We start from the raw sequence: 17,882 nt of genomic DNA, 5'->3' as shown, positions 1-17,882 counted from the left end.
AGTCTTTGCTTCAATGAAATTAAAATCTAACTGCTATTTAATTATACGAAATGGCAAAGAAAAAGTTGCCTGCTGTTCTCAGTCATTTTGAACTACCTGAATGTCTGGATGGCTTTTTCACGGCCAGATGTAAATACTGCCAAAAGACATTATTTGTATCAACCAGGGTTACATCTAAGCATATAGTGTTTTATATAGAATTGCCCCCTAGCTTATGTTAATCGGTATTAAGATTTGACGTTCGGCATAGCCATTCTTCCACACAGTCAGAGTACACTGAAACACATACAAATGCACAAGTACAAAACTGAAAAACATACAAGACATGACAAATACAAAGCAACACAAATATTACATATATTATATTATTAGTCATATAGTGTGTCTTCATCAAAGCAACAAATGCGGGGCACTTCAAATGGTAACTTATTCCACCAGCAATGTTTAAAACATTGCTGCATAGTCAAGGATTGATCTTACCATGCTTCGGTAACAGATAGCTTAACTTTGACATTTACAGGGCATGATTTTAGGTTTCGCTGGAGAAAACTTTCACATTGTTAGCTTTTCTTGTGATCTGTGTGTTCATTCCATGTTAGGTGTTGGTCTACAGTAACCCCTAAGAAATTAGCATGAGGCACTTCCTTTAATCTTTTTTTTTTCTTGCAGGTAGCTGGCCAAAGCCACTATAGAAATTAGCTAATTCAGTGTATAGCCTTCGCCATAAAAAAGCAGACCTAGACGACAGCCATGCTGACACTAGCTAGCTATTCACATCCGCTGTGCCATTCACGTATCTATAATGCCTCGATGCGACTGGGACACTTGAACCTTTATTCACGCTCATGGCTTGCGCGATCTCACACCTTGCAATGGGAACTCTCTATACCAATTCACTGCTTCTACGCCACTGTCTAAAGTATGCACTTAGACACTCGTATAATAGCCAATGGTAAGGTCCGCAACGCGAAAAATCGATATCCTCCAATCAACTACCTAACTAGCTACCTGGGTATCCATATAAATGATAAATTGCAGTGGTCCTCCCAGTGTCAATTTGCTGCCTCAAAAGCCACCGGGGTTTTGAATGTTTTACGACGTACTATGTTGGGGTGTGATTCAGAAGCCATTTAAATATAGAGCTTACAAAGCTATTGTTAGGCCACTGTTGGAGTACGCTTGCGTGGTTTGGTCTCCTCATGCTGTGAAAGATGTGAACCTGTTAGAAGCTGTTCAGAGGCGTGCTGCATGATGTGTGCTATAGAAAGCTGTGTTTACCGTCCTTATCTGCCAGGCGGGACTATTTGTTGGTGTGTGCTCTTCAGGACATTCGTCATGCTGGTTCTATTAAGTTTTCAAACTATTGTACATAGTCAACACTATGCCTACGCGTAGCCATCATCTTACCCTCATACCCCCACTTTCATCAATCAATGCTAGACGATACTCTTGTTTTGTCCGTGTTTGCTTTGTGTGGAACAAAGTACCAATCAGTATTCTGGGAATTGAGAGCCGTGCTGTTTCTCACCACGCTATTTACAGACATTTCTGTTGTAATTTTTAAATGTAATTTATTGTTGCTGATTTGTTGCTTTGTAGATGTAATTATAATTGTTGTTGATTTGTTTTGTTTTGTAAGTGTTATTTTGTGTGTGTTTTGTTTAGTGGTCGTATGTGTTTTGTATTAGGACAGTACCTTGCACAGGCTTGCCTTTTGTACCGTTCCTTCCCTTGTGGTAAATTGATAATAAATAAATAAATAAATAAACTATTGTCATGTGTTAGGCTAAGTGTAACTTGAATAACACCAGCGTGACAGCCAAGTTTGTCACTTTCTTCTGGTAGAAAACGATACAAATGTCTTAAAATCACGTGATTTTTCGTTCCAACAGTTCGTAGGGTTCTTCGTATGCCACGATATTCACTCTCAACATTGTTCAAGTAGTCTGTCATCAACTCAAAGTATTGGTGGTTTGATTTTACTGGTCAATTTCCACGATCTGTGCAGCTTTTTGGCGAGACAAAATGTTTCTTGCTCTGGAGCACAGGACAAGCAGAGCAGCAACTGCGCCGTGGGTCAGCAATGACCAGTACTAGGTAAAGTACCTGCATGCGGAGTATGGTTATAATTGAAGCTTGTTAGCCATCTGGCTGAGCCATCTATATGCTGAAATTCGGCCAAAATGACGCGATTTTTGCAAACAAAATGATTGATACATCAGTGAGACAGTCTCCAACAGCAAGGATACGAAGCTTATAAACACCTAACAATACGGCTATCTCGCCCAGTAAACGCATAGAGCAATCCAATGCATGAAATAGGCACTCACATGATCAAAATTCAAATCGCGAAAATACCCATGAAATCACTTTCATTTCTGAATAGGAACCATGCAGTGTGCTCCTTTTGTAAATATTTGTGTTAATTGTTCACTCAGGCGTGGTCTGGGCCTGTGTTTTATGCTGTGATGGCATCATAGGGAGAGTCTCAGACTGCTAGGCTAATCGAGATGTTGAACCTAATGCACACAAACTGATTGTCACTTGATTCCAAGTGATTTGGAATAGATTATGGTTGTATTTTCCGAGATTTGAATAGCGATCACGTGAGTGCCTATTTCATCCATTGGATTGCTTTATGCGTTTACTGAGCGAGATAGCCGTATTGTTAGGTGTTTATAAGCTTCGTATCCTTGCTGTTGGAGACTGTCTCACTGATGTATCAACCATTCTGGTATTTGTTTGCAAAATCGCGTCATTTTGGCCGAATTTCAGCATATAGATGGCTCAGCCAGATGGCTAACAAGCTTCAATTATAACCATACTCCGCATGCAGGTACTTTACCTAGTACTGGTCATTGCTGACCCACGGCGCAGTTGCTGCTCTGTTTGTCCTGTGCTCCAGAGCAAGAAACATTTTGTCTGTCACCAAAAAGCTGCAAAGATCGTGTTGCCACCGGAAACTGACCAATAAAATCAAACCACCAATACTTTGAGTTGATGATAGACTACTTGAACAATGTTGAGAGTGAATATTGTGGCATACGAAGAACCCTACGATCCACTGTGTAAGATTGACACGAGGCATATCATTAAATCACGTGACAGTACATACAATATGGACATGTGTATAACTGTGTGTGCATCTATGATTATCATTGTTCATGTTCTAATTACATAGTTCCTACACCTCCCCATAAGCATTTGTGAGGGGCACAATGCTGACGATAATTAAGGCCAGTTTGGATCTTCTATAAGTCTTTCAAGTTTGGGTGCCTGGTGGGTGCGAGTTGAATGTCGTGGACTTGAACAGACTTCTGCTGAGGTACTTTGTTGTGGAAAGGTTTGCTGTGGTTGTTCAGGGGGTGCTGGTGTTGTTGATGGGAGCAAGGATGTTGCAGTTCTGCGTCGTAGGAACCGGCGGTTTCTTGTCAGGATTCTGCCATTTTGAATCTTGATAAAATAGCGGCAGTGAGGACCAATGTCAACAACAGTTCCGTAAATGTCCCACATTTTCGTTTGTGGATGTTGCAGTGCAACGCGTGAGCCTATTCCAATGTCTGGTAGTGTGTGGGCATGGAGATTGTAATATGCTTGTGTTTGCTCCAATGAATTTGTAGCCTGTGTTTCTGCTTCCGTGACTGCTTTTTGCCAACATGGTAGAAAAGAGCGGTGGTGAGCTGGGAGTGAGTCTTGCACTGGTGTACCGAATAGTTTTTGAGCAGGTGATAATCCATCCTTGCGAGATGGGGTGTTTTGGTACTGTAAGAGTGCACGGCAAAGCGCATCTTCATTGAGAGAACGTTTGTTCCAGGAAGTGGCAATGAGTTTTTCATAGATTTTACCATGGCTTCGACTTTGCCGTTGCTTTGTGGGTAATATGGTGACGACACTTTATGGATAAAGCCCCACTGTCTGGAGAAGTCGTGAAAGCATTTTGAAGTGAATTGTGGCCCGCCATCTGACCACAGTATATCTGGCACGGCAGTGCGACAAAAGCATTGTCTCAGTACTCTAACAAGGTGGGAGCTGGTAGTGTTGTGGCCCATTGGGATTATGTCAGGCCAATCTGTAAAGCAATCAGCAACGATGAGGTAGTCCTGACCACCCTAGCAACAAAAGTCTGCACAGATCTCTTGGAATGGTCTATTTGGCTTGTCTTTGCACACAAGAGGTTCTCGAGGATTGGAGGGAAGGAGATCTTGACACTTTTTACATGAAGTGAGCATGTTGTCGATGTCATTGTCCATTCCTGGCCAATAAACCGTAAGGCGCGCCCGTTGTTTAGTGCGTACAGTGCCCTGGTGCGATTCATGAAGATGTGACAGTGTGGTGTGACGCATAGAAGGTGGTATCAGTAGACGGAATCCGTAAACTATCAAATTGTCATCAATGGAAAAGTGCTCACGTGCATTCCAGTAGGGTCTACATTACTGTGGAAGCTGGCCGCGGTGATCTGGGAAGCCGTTGAGTATTATATTGTACAGCCGTTGGTATTCTGGATCCTGAGAAGCATGGTAGCGGACGTCTTGCAATTTCAAGCTTTCGTGGGCGTCAGTGGTGATAGCTCTCAACTCTGTAATAGATAAGGCTGGTTCATTAGGCGAGTCATGCTCTGCAAGGGCATCACTATTGTGAGGATTAGATACAGGATTGCGGGATAGAGCATCAGGGCCATCATTAACACTTCCCTTATCCACTTTGCCGTAAAGTTATAAGACATCAGGCGAGACTTCAATCGTTGAAGGCGTGGGTTCTCAATTTCATCTAAGCGGCGGCTGTTCAGAATAGGGACTAGAGGGTTGTGATCAGTCAAGAGGCAAAAATGCTGGAGGCCGGAAAGGAATAGTTTGCACTTTTGGATGGCCCATGCGACAGCTAGCATCTCCAGTTCAATAACAGCATATCTAGATTCTGTGTCGGTGAGGAACCGGGACCCAGCCTGTATGAGGGTCCACTTGTTATTGGATTGCTGTTGGAGGATGAATCCAAGACCCTGTCTACTGGCATCAGTGCTGAGACGGGTGGGATGATTGAGATTGAAGAATGACAAGATCGGTGGCTTGGTGAGTGACGCCTTGGCTTTTGCGAAGGCTTCATCATGATCGCTAGACCAGAGAAAATCGTTTTTAGTACTCAAAAGTGGTCTTAGTGGTGTCAGGAGTGCGGCTATGGCGTCAGTGCTTGAGGACAATTGGTTTACTAAGCCAAAAAAGGAGCGAAGGTCAGTTCTGGTGTTTGGCTTTGGATATTGCGAAATAGCCGTAGTAATCGTTGTGTCCACTTGATATCCATCAGAAGATAACCGAAAGCCAGCAACAGTGACTGCTGGTTGAAAGAACTGACATTTATCCAGGTTAAGGGCAATATTCTTCTCTACGCACCGCTGTAAAAACTGTCGCACATGAGCAGCATGGTCTGAAGTATTATTGTCATAAATAACAATGTCATCAACTGTGCGATGAAAGCCTTGTAAACCAGCAAAAGCTTCTGCCATTCTGCGGTCATAATGTTCAGAAATCGATGATAGGCCATACGGGGCCCTGAGATATTTGAAACGACCTTGAGGGGTTATGAACGTGGTTAAGAGTTGACTGGACTCATCTAGTGGACACTGGTGGTATCCTTTCAGTGCATCTAGTACAGTGAATATTTTTGCATCTGTTGCTGCTATATCGGCCACAGCTTGAGCAGGTGTGGACGATTGATAGTGTTCTCTACGCACGAACTTGTTGAGGTGAGATAAGTCTACACACATCCTGATGCGATCGCTGTTCTTCTTAGGGGTGACCACGATTGGTGCACACCACTCTGTTACCGTAGTGACTGGAGCAATGACCTTTTGTGACAACAGTAAGTCCAACTCATCTTTCAACTTGTCGCGGTAAGCGAATGGGATTGAACGTGGTGCCAAAGATGGATGGGAATTCTGTGATTAGTGTTTGCGACTGTGGTTGACTTGACTGTGGAAGGAAGGTTGTAGCATGTACATTCAGCTGTGGGCGAAGCTCTACATTACTAGGGCGTGGGTAACAGTCTGGTAGTATCCCTAAGTCCTTGGAAGCTCTCCATGAAAGTATAGTACCAGTGATATTTGGATAGACGTGCACATTGCTAGTGCATTGTCTCTTGCCGAGTGTGAAAGTGACAGGTAAGTATCCAAGGGGATACATCTTATGGCCATTTGCAGTGTGAGGGACGACATCCGAGGGGATGAGGTTATGAACATGATCGTTAAGAAGAGTTAACAGTGGTGGGCCAGCAGCTGAGATATCTGCTCCTGAGTCTGGCAGAACGTTTGTCGAGCAAGAACCATTCAGTGAAGTGAGGTGAATAGGAATGGTCGGAGCTGGGTCATTGGTGGCTACCTGTTTGATGGTGGATAACGTAGACGGTTGCGTCTCAAAGCCTGTGTTTGTGTGTACCTGAATTTGCCTTGTTGATGGCGGGAGGCTAGGATGAGATGGCGGCTGAACTTGTTTAGAGTGGCAAACACGTGCATAGTGGCCAACCTTCTGACAGTTGTGGCACGTGGAAGAGTAAGCTGGGCAGCGACTGCGGCCTCCTTGGTGCGGCTTGCCTCCACATCCTGGACAATCGGGACTGGTGGGCTGAAGGCCAGCTCTCTTGTGATATGGTCCTTGTTTTCGTAAGGTAAGGATGGTGTCTGATTGTGGCTGAGAAATTGCAGAGCGTTGCTTCTTTGCAGCTTCTTCTGCTCTACATGTCGTGATGGCAGTATCTAATGTAAGATCTTGTCGCTGGAGCAAGTGTTCAACCGTGTCACCCTCTAGGATACCTTCGATGATCTGGTCCCGGATATTCTTTGCTGTGCATGTGGGTGAGCAAAAGCTGCAAGTCTTAAGTAATTCACGAAGAGCCACTAGGTAGTCGTCGAAGGTTTCACCACGCTGTTGGATCCGTTTCCGAAAGTTGCGACGCTCGACTGATTCGTTGATGTGGCCGTCAACGTATCGTTTAATAGTTAACACAATTCCAATCCTTAGTTTACTCTCATGAATATGACTTGGTTGCTATTACAGAAACCTGGTTAACCAGCAATGTATTTAACAATGAAATTCTACCAAATCAATACATTATCTATCGCAATGATCGTAGGCCTAGAGGTTTTTTTTTAATTTTTTTTTTTAAAGAAAATGAGATTAGAACATACAAATAACAGTTAAACAATTAAATCAAAAACTGAGTCTCTGATTGCACCAAGGCCACAGGAGCACTTTTGATGTAACGACCTTGTGAAGATCGTGCTCCTCTAATGCATTGGATTGCTGAACGCAGTAAACAAAATGACAATCTACATCTAATCCATCCTAGTACTGTGGCATAAGGGTCATTCCATTTGTCAGACAGTAAACTCGCCAATCGCTTGTAAAAAACACTGGCTTCATGGCCCATTCCCCCGGAAGCAGAGAACACTAGAGGGGTAAAAGAACTGTGTTCCACTTCACGGATTCGCAACTCATAAGCTCTCTTCTTTGTTATTTCGTGTTTCCTGTAACATGACTGAAGGGTGGTTCCACTGTTGGATGGTGCAAGTGGGTTAAAAACTCTGACGTCCGTATAACATTTTTCATAACGACCACCCCAAAATCCATTCATGGCAATGTCCAAGCGTGCGCCATCCTGAGTGTTGGCTGTCTTCTGTTGAAATCTTTCATCACTTAGAGGCTGCAGATGAGGCTCAACCTCCACATCATGGCACACTTCAGATAACAATTCAGCTGTGATATCCCTCACTTCGTTGTGGCGTATTGAAGGGAATCCACCCTTTGGACAAGATAGGGCATGATCAACAGAAAAGTTGGTACCACACGCACAGTGGGAAGGTGTACGAGAGGGCATCCAGCCATACCTCAAAGCAAGGGCATCTTGAAAGGCAGTCTTGTGTAGGGAGAAACCATGTTCCTGCACAGGTAGGGCAGTAAGCCAGCTAGAAGCACCCTTTTCCTGTGCTAAAGTAACAGCCCTCTGAAGAGTGGGAGTAAGCTTAGAGAACAGTTCCTTAGAAAGAGTGGACAAATTGATAGTCTTGGATTGTTTAATTTCAAGCTTACGGGAGTACAGACTACAACGAGTATCAGCAGTATAGCCAAAATTCTGTGATAAAATGAGTGATCGTAAGGGTGCTGTGACATACATTGAAGCAGAAAACTCAATAGATGATAAAGAATCAGGTGCAACAATGCCTAGACCACCAAATCTAGTTGGAAGGGCAAAGAGTGAACGTTGAAGAGCACCAGAAGGGTCAAGGGCAGTCAAGGCTGGAATAAACTTTGTCAATAAGGCTTTCTCGAGTGACTGGAAACTAGAAGATGTATCAGGGACTGTACGTGTTACATACAGCCAACAGCTAAATAGTCCATGAGTAAAACATGTATAAGCAGCATGAGGTTGGGAGATAGCGATGGAGGAGAGTGTATTAACTTCAGAAACCCACTGGCTAATCTTATCAAAAGTAAATCTTTCCACATACTCAGAGGTGCCAACTGGGGCACCAAGGTGAGGCCTGCCATCAGATGTAACATTTACAGCTGTGTCATGAAACAATTCCTTACCAACAGAGCAAAACTGAGTCTTAGTAACAAGCCATGTCTTCTTTGCATTAGGGAAGTAACCAAAGCTAGGGCCCAGTGAGGAAACTTGGTCCCACCACATACGAAGAGCAGAAATTTTACCACAGGCAGCAGCATCATCTGCATACCACACCTGAGTGACAGGTACAGTGAGTTTCTGAATTAAAGGTACAGTGGCTAGAGCATAAAATGGCATTGCAAGTGGGTCACCTTGAGTTGTCCCTTCCTCAGAGTAGAGAACATCACCATCAACAAAGAGGCAAGCAGGGTGTCGGTAAGTATTTATTAGAATGGTGGAAAATGATGGACAGAGACGCTGGATGTTGTACAAAGCCACGGCTCTATTAAGAGAGTTGAAAGCATTAGTAGCGTCAATTAGTAGCATACCCTCAGTATCATCATCATTAAAAGCTTCCCTCATAGCATGAACAGCGGCTTCCCCTCCTGATGGTTGTCCTGCACACAGTTGCAAAGAGCCCGCAGCAAACTGAACATCTTCACCAATCACACATAAAACAGCTTTAGCAATAATACGTCTAACTGTTTCACCAATGCCAATAGGTCGGACACCTGGTCTCTTGTCTAAAGCTATCAGCCGACAAGCCATCAGGGGGGAAATCATCACAGGATCAACAAACATGGTACACAAACGACGGGCTAATAAAGCGATGGAAGAACAAAGTTCATCTGAAGCAGAGCGGAAGGAGGAACACAGTCTTCGCCAACTGTGAGCATCAATTCCAGAAGGTCCGGCAGCACCTGAAGTTCGTAGGGCAGCAGCTTTTATAGCTGGACCATCCAATGCATCAAAGATAACAGGATGCACAGGATTTGTAGTGAGCATCAATTCCAGAAGGTCCGGATGCCCACTGCTCTTCCTGCTATACATCAATGACCTACCATCTGTCATAAAATTCTCAAGTATATTCCAGTTTGCTGATGATACCAAACTATCTAAAAGTATTGCTGTTTCTTCTGACCAACTGTGCTTACAAGAAGATCTCAACCATTTATTCACCTGGAGTGTTAACAATGATTTTAGATTCAGTGTACCCAAATGCATCCACCTGAGTTTCAACAGTAAATTCACTACCACATATTCTATTGATGGCTGCCCACTCCCACAGCTTCTTTCTCATCGTGACTTAGGTTTGCAGCTTTCATCAGATATGTCCTGGTTCAAGCACTATCAAATCATAACTGCTAAAACCTATAAATATTTAGGACTGCTGAGGCGTGTCTTCCATAGCTGCCATTCTATCAGAGCCAGAAAACTTCTCTATTTAACTCTAGTGAGATCTCAGTTAACTTATTGCTCACAATTGTGGAATCCTTATATGATCAAAGATACCACTATTCTTGAAAAAGTACAAAGATGAGCCACCAAGTTCATTCTAGCTGATTATGTCAGTGACTATAAAACACGCTTACTCCGGTTAGGTATCTTACCTCTAATGTATATGCTCGATCTCTATGATATTATGTTCCTTGTCAAAGCTTTACAACAGCCATCTTCTCAATTTAACATATACAACTACATATCATTTAGCTCTTCCAACACCAGGTCTTCGTCTACTAACAAACTAAATCATGTCCGCACTAATAGTAACTATGCCAGAAACTTTTACTTTAATAGAATTCCCAGGATATGGAACCAATTACCTTGCATTGACATCAACCAGTCCCTACCAGTCATCAAAGCTACTATTCAGAACTATTTATGGCAACACTTCACCACAAATTTCTCTCCTGACAATCCCTGCACCTATCATTACTGCTGTAGATGCAGCAAGTGCTATGATTCTGGACTGACAATTAACTTTACTACATAAGTTTAATTAACTCCCGGCTGCCAGCACAGGTTGCTGGCAGACCATCAATGCAACTTTTTCTTCATCTATACCCACCTACACATGTATAATTGTAATTGTATGTTGCATTGTAAAGCATTAATAATAATAATAATAGCGGCGATAATAGCTTGCGTGTCTTTACGCTGGTCTGTAGTTAGCCCGAGATTATCGACGATACTAAGTGTCTCACGTGAGAAGCACAGTGTTAATGCGTGCACTTGTGTTTCAGCTGACTCCTCACCTAGTCCGGATAGACTAACATATGAGCTCCATTGGGTCTTCCAAGCAACGAAGTCGGCGCCTCTGTCCACTTGGAGGTCGAGCTTCGAGAGATCGCTAAGTCTGAAGGTGTATGGCATCTCAGTGGAATGCTGCGGAGAGGAAATGCCCGAAACACAGTCTAATACAATGGGTTCACCTTAGCGGGTGCCTCTAACCGGCACCAGGGAATCAATCAGCTGGTTACAATAGAGTCGTAGCTGCTCGCGGCGCCATGTAAGATTGACACGAGGCATATCATTAAATCACGTGACAGTACATACAATATGGACACGTGTACAACTGTGTGTGCATCTATGATTATCATTGTTCATGTTCTAATTACATAATTCCTACACACTGGAACGAAAAATCACGTGATTTTAAAACATTTATATCGTTTTCGACCAGAAGAAAGTGACAAACTTGGCTGTCACGCTGGTGTTATTTAAGTTACACTTAGCCTAACACATGACAATAGTTAGATAGTTGATTGGAGGATATCGATTTTTCGCGTTGCGGACCCTACAACATCATTTTTACTTTAACAGGATAGCCAGACTATACAATTACTTACCAGTCATTGATCTTTCACTATCTACCAACACAATTAAATATCGTTTAACTAAGTTAAACTAATTATGGTCGCATTTTTACTAATAACTTCAACCCTGAGAGAGCTTGTACATTTCACCTTTTGTGCCCTTGCCACCGCTGCTCTAGAGCGCCAATTTCAACCAATTTTAACAAACTCTAGCTATCTATTTATTTATTTATTTATTTATTTATTATTACTTTATGGCAAGTATGCCAAGGGTCTGCAAGCAACTGGTGCTTGCAGCCTAAAAACACAAGTTATACATACATTATAATTACTTTAACTAATTATAACTTAGCTATAGTGTTTGAAAGTTTGATGGTGGCGAGAGATCGTGACATTTGCTGCACGGACATAGATAATGGTAGGTACAGTGATTGTCATCGTCAAAATGAGTTACAAAATGATTTCACATAAATTTCTTTAGTTTAGCCTTGATGGTTGCAATTGATAAATTGGTATTGATTACAGGAAGAGCATTCCACAAACGAGGAAGACGGTGGAAATAAGAGTTTCTATTTAAGTTTGTACTATGGAGATGATGTTTGAGTTTATTATGTGTAGAGGATCTGGTGTGACCCTGAGTAAATGTAATGTACCTATTAATGTCAAAGTTTCTTGTGGGTGACTTAAGTGACTTGATCGCAAACAAAACATCCTGAATCTCGAGGATATACATGAATGGTAGAAGATGAAGTTCTAATAACCTGGATTTGTAGCTGATATTATAATTATTCAAGATGTGTTTGGTTGCTCGACGTTGAATACGCTCAAAACATAAGATGTCCTTGATTAGGTAAGGTCGCCATAACTGAGAGCAATAGGTAAGATGAGGACGAACTAAAGTAATATACAGATGTAGCTTGACTGATGGGTAGTGATTGGAACAAAAAGTACGTCGTATCAGAGCCAATGATTTATATGCTTTAGATATTATAGAATTGTAGTGATGTAATTATAAGTAACTAACAGCTGTAATTATTAGTTATAGCTCTGTATTGTATGTATGTTTCTTTGGCAGTGGGTATCTATTACCCACTGACCTTTAATGCAGTCCTGAACTGCATTAAAAAGTATTAAAATAAAATAAATAAATAAATATAATAGGCGTCTTCGAGGATCTAAAAACCTGGACGTCAATAATTAGCTACTTCCGGCGCGCAGCCTCGCGGTAATTATTTATTTATTTTAATACTCCGGCGCGCAGCCTCGCGGTAATTAATTTTTTTTATTGACGTCACTTTAAACCAGTTCTTAATTTTTTTTTAAATTCCGATCCTAGTGGTACTCCCATCCTCCTCTACCTAGAAATTAAACCTGATTTAATTTATAAAAGACAAAAAAATAAAGCAGCTAAACTTACAGAGCTTACACAGACCTACAAATCACCGCATGGACCGCCAGCATACGCACAGCCAACCCCGAAGACATGTGCACTAGCTACGAGTGTTTATTGATCATCTATTAAGTGACGATTTGGTCACTCTTTAGAAACAGCTCCGGCACTCCCATCCTCTCCGATCTATAGCTAGAAGTTAAACCTAATTTAATTTATAAAAGACAAAAAGCAGAAAAAAAAGCAGCTAAACCTACAGAGCCTACACAGACCTACAAACAGCTCCGGCCGATCTCATCCATGTAGATAGAGACCAGACTGCCATCACTTATGCAGTAACTCAGAGCTGTTATCGTTTTTGTACATTTATATAGCTATATAATATGGACTTGTTTTACTGCAAAAAAAAGCACTATCAATGCAGCTGATATACTTTTAGAAAAAATTACTTAGGTATTGTGAATGCGTGGTACAGGTTTTTTCAACAGAGATGAAATCCCCAGTGGATACCGGCATCCATGCATAAGGTGTACTTCAAACTATAATAGAACAGCTAGTGTGACAGAAATGTTGAACAGTTTACAATGGCACACATTGGAGAAGCGAAGAAATAATTTGAGAGCCTCACTAATGTATAAAATAATTAATGACATGGTAGATATTAATGTGTACCAACAGTTTAGATCAAGCAACACCACAACTAGAGGTCACCATCAAAGATTTCTGCAGTTGCCAACAAGGGTAGATGCTTATATGAACTCCTTCTTTCCTTTTACAATAAAATTATGGAACCAACTAGATGATCATATTATCCAAGCTCCATCTCTTGATTTATTTAACAATTATATAAATTTGTAAATAAGTAGCTAACTACATATATATGTACGAATATACTCATGATTGAGTTTGTACATTAACAAATATATATATATATAAATTCTGCGTACATCTGACCTAACTGTCACCGGTAATTGAATGAAGTGTATTTATTTATTTATACTGAGCAATCAGCAAAAGGCAAATCAGTAATACTGGTAGCTAGAGTCAACTATCAATTATCGCGCACTATGGTTTTCGAACAGCTGCCACTCACTTCATAGAAATCCAACAGCTTAAGTTAGGTCAATGAAACTTGATTACCAGTTTCTCGCTCAGATTTTTGAAAATTTGATGCGGGCGGGCGGTTATTATTCATTATTCATTATTTTTCCAAAAGCACAACACACATCCAAACATGAAGATTTCTGCCAAAAAACAGTGAGATCTACACTGATTACTCTTGTATTAAATAGCTAAGGTACGTTACTAATCTATAACAAGTGATTTTTCCATTAGAGTATAGCTGATTGCTCTATTAGAGTAAAAGTGACCGTTCTATTAGAGTATTTCGATCTGAAATACCAATAATGAAATTCCATGCGGGTGTATCAAAAGCATGCGGGCGATGACGCGAAACTGCTAATCAAGTTTCATTGGCCTTATTATACCATAAAGTAGCCTACACTAAGCAGCAATTGTCCTCCTATAATCAGGTATGTAGGATTAATAGCAGCTAATAGTATGCAAGGTCCGATAAATTCTAGGTTCGAACAAAACCATCCATTTGCGAACATTGCGTTTTACTGCCAGAAAACAATGCCCAATTTTTTTTCAAATTTATGTATAATATACCTGTGTTCATTAGCTACCAATGACCAGAAAATGGTTTCGATATCTTTAGCATAGATGGAGTACGGGCCTTATACGATATTTGGCGGTATTTTCAAACTCCATTTATTTTTATTTAGCCATGCCCACCAGTAGATTTTGAGCTTCTGCAAGAAATGCAACAGTGCTAAAGTACAGAAACCGGTAAATAAGCACCTTACATGTGTAGAACTGTACTGTGAACTTGATATCAAGGATATTTTCGTTGTTGCACTGCATTTTCAGCTCCTACATGAAGGAGATGCAAAAAAGTGGAAAATGAAGTAAGGAGAACCAACCTCCTGACCATCTCTATATGTTAGTCTATAGGTGGCTCACCACAAATACAACCATAAAATTTAAATGGCGTTGCTTTATTTACCTTATATGGGTGCATAAAGTAGCAAAATGTTGCGTCTTTATGTGCCCATATAAGGTAGAAAAAGGAAAGCCCCTCATTTTTATGATGATATTTGTAGTGAGCCACCTATAGACTAACATATAGGGATGGTCAGGAGGTTGGTTCTCCTTACATCATTTTTTCACTTTTTTGCATCTTCTTCACGTATGAGCTAAAAATGCAGTGCAACAATGAAAATATCCTTGATATATCAACTTTACAGTACAGTTCTATACATGCAAGGTGCTTATTTACCGGTTCCTGTACTTTAGCACTGTTGTATTTCTTGTAGAAGCATAAAATCTACTGGTAGGCATGGCTAAATAAAAATAAAAGGCGTTCGAAAATACCGCCAAATATCGTAAGGCCCGTACTCCCTCTATGCTATAAAGATATCTATAGAATTAGACCAACTTTAAAATTTTGATTGATAACTTTTATTCTTAATATAATTGTTTATTGTAATGAGCAGGATTCACAGGCATAATGCCTTTATCTCTGTATTTAATAATAATAATAATAATAATAATAAAATAATAAAAATATCTAAACCATTTTCTGGTTATTGGTAGCTAATGAACACAGGTATATTAGACATAATTTGAAAAAAATTGGGCATTGTTTTCTGGTCGTAAAACGCAATGTTCGTAAATGGATGGCTTTGTTCGAACCTGGAATTTATCGGACCTTGCATACTATTAGCTGCAGCTCTCGCGCTATTAATCTTACATACCTGATTATTAGAAGACAATTGCTGCTTAGTGTAGGATACTTTGTGGTATAATAACCTAAGCTGTTGAATTTCCATGAAGTGAGTGGCAGCAGATCGAAAATCATAGTGCCCGATAATTGATAGTTGACTCTAGCTATATGCCCAGGAAAAAAATTAAATCAGTCAAAAGTTTCACATAATCTTTCGAATACTCGTAAGCTAGCTATAAAGCTATACGCGTTTTAAATGATAGTCTATAGCTACTATACGTGATTTATACCTATAGCTATATTAGCTAATCTTTGAACGTGAAGACATTTTCTTGTATTATTGATATAAATTATTTACCTATACTAAAAAATATAATATTATTATAAACTTACATATACGTGTCAGTTGTACCACATGAACGACGTGTCTTCTCAATGCCTCCTCAGTCTCCTTTGACTGCTTCAGTTTGTTGCTCAGGTCGTGTAGGAGCTTGTCATCGGCCATCGCGTAGCTATCGAATCAAAAGCAATGCCACCTACTGTACGTAATGTGGAGACTAATCTTGTGCAGCTAGCTAGCTATATATATACTCCAGTAGTTCATGCATGCAGTTTAGGTGACACTGCATGTATTGATGAAATCATGCATGCATTAGCTAGGGTCCGCAATCCGAAAAATCAACTTCTACAAATCAATCCCCCTACCATTGTGGGATGTTCATTATAGTATCCCATTGCTAGATCCACCATGAAACCGGAGGCACGATTGTTGTCTTCACAGAAATATCATTTTCAGTATCTCACAAGATGCAAGATTTATTTTTAAAATTTCGTGCTCCACACAAAGGACCGGATGAAACTTGCTACTTAGCCAAATCGTATCCAGAGTTGTTGTAGTTGAAAAGTACGCACAGAAATAAGTAAATGATTTGCTGGGTGCCCGGCACAGGGTTGCTTTCTTTGAATAAAACAGACAAAGAAATACAAAGTTTCGAATTCAAACTGCCCTACCACCCAGGGCAAGAGAAGCCAACTATTCCTCATAGTGTTTCGATACGGTTGGGTGCATAGTCTGTCTATGCTGTTAGTTTGGAAAAGATCTGAGACTTCTCACCATCTGGGTGACGAGCGTCAAAATTTTCTGCAGCATCAAAGAATTGTGTCGCGCTTTCTAGCCATTTCCAGCGCTTCTGCAACCACAACAATCATCAATTATAGACTAAAACTATGGCAAAAGATGTCCCTGAACGTTTGGTAATAGCGGTTGTCAATTATTGTTTCATCCACAGCTTCCACGCCTCGCTCTAAGCTATGCATCAAGGGAGGCAGCAAAATCGTCCAAATTTGACTTCACCTCTCACGCTCCACAGCAGCTTCGAATCTTCACTAGATCACCCTACATCACCATTATGCTTCAAAACATCCCAAAACAAACCGAAAAATGCACAAAATCTTTCATTTTTGATTCGAGCTGGGTGGAGCTCCTGGTGAGCTGCTGGTATACTGCATCATAACACCAACTACTACTACTACCAAACGTTTTGAACCATCTTTTATCATCATTCTGAACAAAATTAAGTGACCAGTGTGGCATCAGAAGTACTGGAAAGCACTTTGGTACCATTGAGAGAATCCCTTGAAATGACGCACGAAAAGTTTGACGTTCTTCACCCAGATGGTGAGAAGTCTCAGATCCTTTCCAGACTAACAACATAGACAGACTATGCATCCAACCTTATCACATCACTATGAGGAAGAGTTGGCTTTTCTTATCTTGGCTGGTAGGGCACTTTGAATTTGAAAATTCGTGTTTTGTTTTCTGATTTTTGAGAGAAAGCAACCCTGTGCCGGTAACCCAGTGAATCATTTGCTTATTACTGTGCGTACTTTTTAACTACATTAACTCTAGATAATACCTAGCTAAGCAGCAAGCTCTATCCTGTTCTTTGTGTAGAGCACGAAATTTTAAAAATAATTTTTGCATCTCACGAAATACTAAAATCGATAGTTCTGTGAAGACAACAATCGTGCCTCCGGTTTCATGGTGGATCTAGCAATGGGATACTACAATGAACATCCCACAATGGTAGGGGGTTGATTTGTGAAAGTTGATTTTTCGGATTGCGGACCCTACATTAGCACACCTATACACATATACATATGCGCAACAAGAAATATAGCATCTACAGCTATAGTGTAGTTTCGCGCGCCCCAATAAGTAACCGCTACTCAGTGACTTCACACTATAAAGCGATACATGACATTGAAACCGAAACCGGAGAACTTCCTGCTAGAACAATAACACTAGTTATAATTATACCAATCGCACTGACATGTGATTAGACTGATTATATAGCATGGCAGAGCGGCACAATCGCAAACCACTTATGTCCACGATTGCAAGGTAGAGTAAAGTATCAATTATCGGACAATATGATGTTCGGACAGCTGCCAT

The 17,882-nt window shown here is 40.9% G+C and overlaps 2 protein-coding genes across 2 annotated transcripts in view; both read right to left on the bottom strand.

Annotated features, from left to right (window-relative positions):
• Nucleotides 1-15,967, bottom strand: part of LOC136253350 (uncharacterized) — a 38,672-nt gene extending 22,705 nt beyond the window's left edge. The window contains exon 1 of the mRNA XM_066046006.1: nt 15,821-15,967. Coding sequence (XP_065902078.1) covers nt 15,821-15,932 — 112 coding nt within the window. The 5' untranslated portion in view covers nt 15,933-15,967. The remainder of the gene's footprint in view (nt 1-15,820) is intronic.
• LOC136252683 (uncharacterized) lies at nt 7,169-9,733 on the bottom strand. The gene is made up of 2 exons (XM_066045251.1): nt 9,662-9,733; nt 7,169-9,612 (listed from the first exon to the last, which is right to left on the bottom strand). The coding sequence occupies exons 1-2, from the start codon at nt 9,731-9,733 to the stop codon at nt 7,192-7,194; spliced, it is 2,493 nt and encodes an 830-aa protein (XP_065901323.1). The 3' UTR covers nt 7,169-7,191.
• Nucleotides 15,968-17,882: the final 1,915 nt, after the last annotated feature.

The sequence above is a fragment of the Dysidea avara genome, chromosome 4, assembly GCF_963678975.1.
Source record: "Dysidea avara chromosome 4, odDysAvar1.4, whole genome shotgun sequence".
NCBI classification, from domain to species: Eukaryota; Metazoa; Porifera; class Demospongiae; order Dictyoceratida; family Dysideidae; genus Dysidea; species Dysidea avara.
The sequence above is the reverse complement of the archived record's forward strand: the minus strand, read 5'-3'. Positions and strand labels throughout refer to the sequence as shown.

Excerpts from the sequence above, each read along its gene's own strand:
- LOC136252683 (XM_066045251.1), bottom strand. The coding sequence starts at position 9,733 with ATGAGAAAGAAGCTGTGGGAGTGGGCAGCCATCAATAGAATATGTGGT. Across the intron at positions 9,613-9,661 it reads AATTTACTGTTGAAACTCAG|GTGAATAAATGGTTGAGATC; the intron begins GTGGATGCATTT and ends TTAACACTCCAG.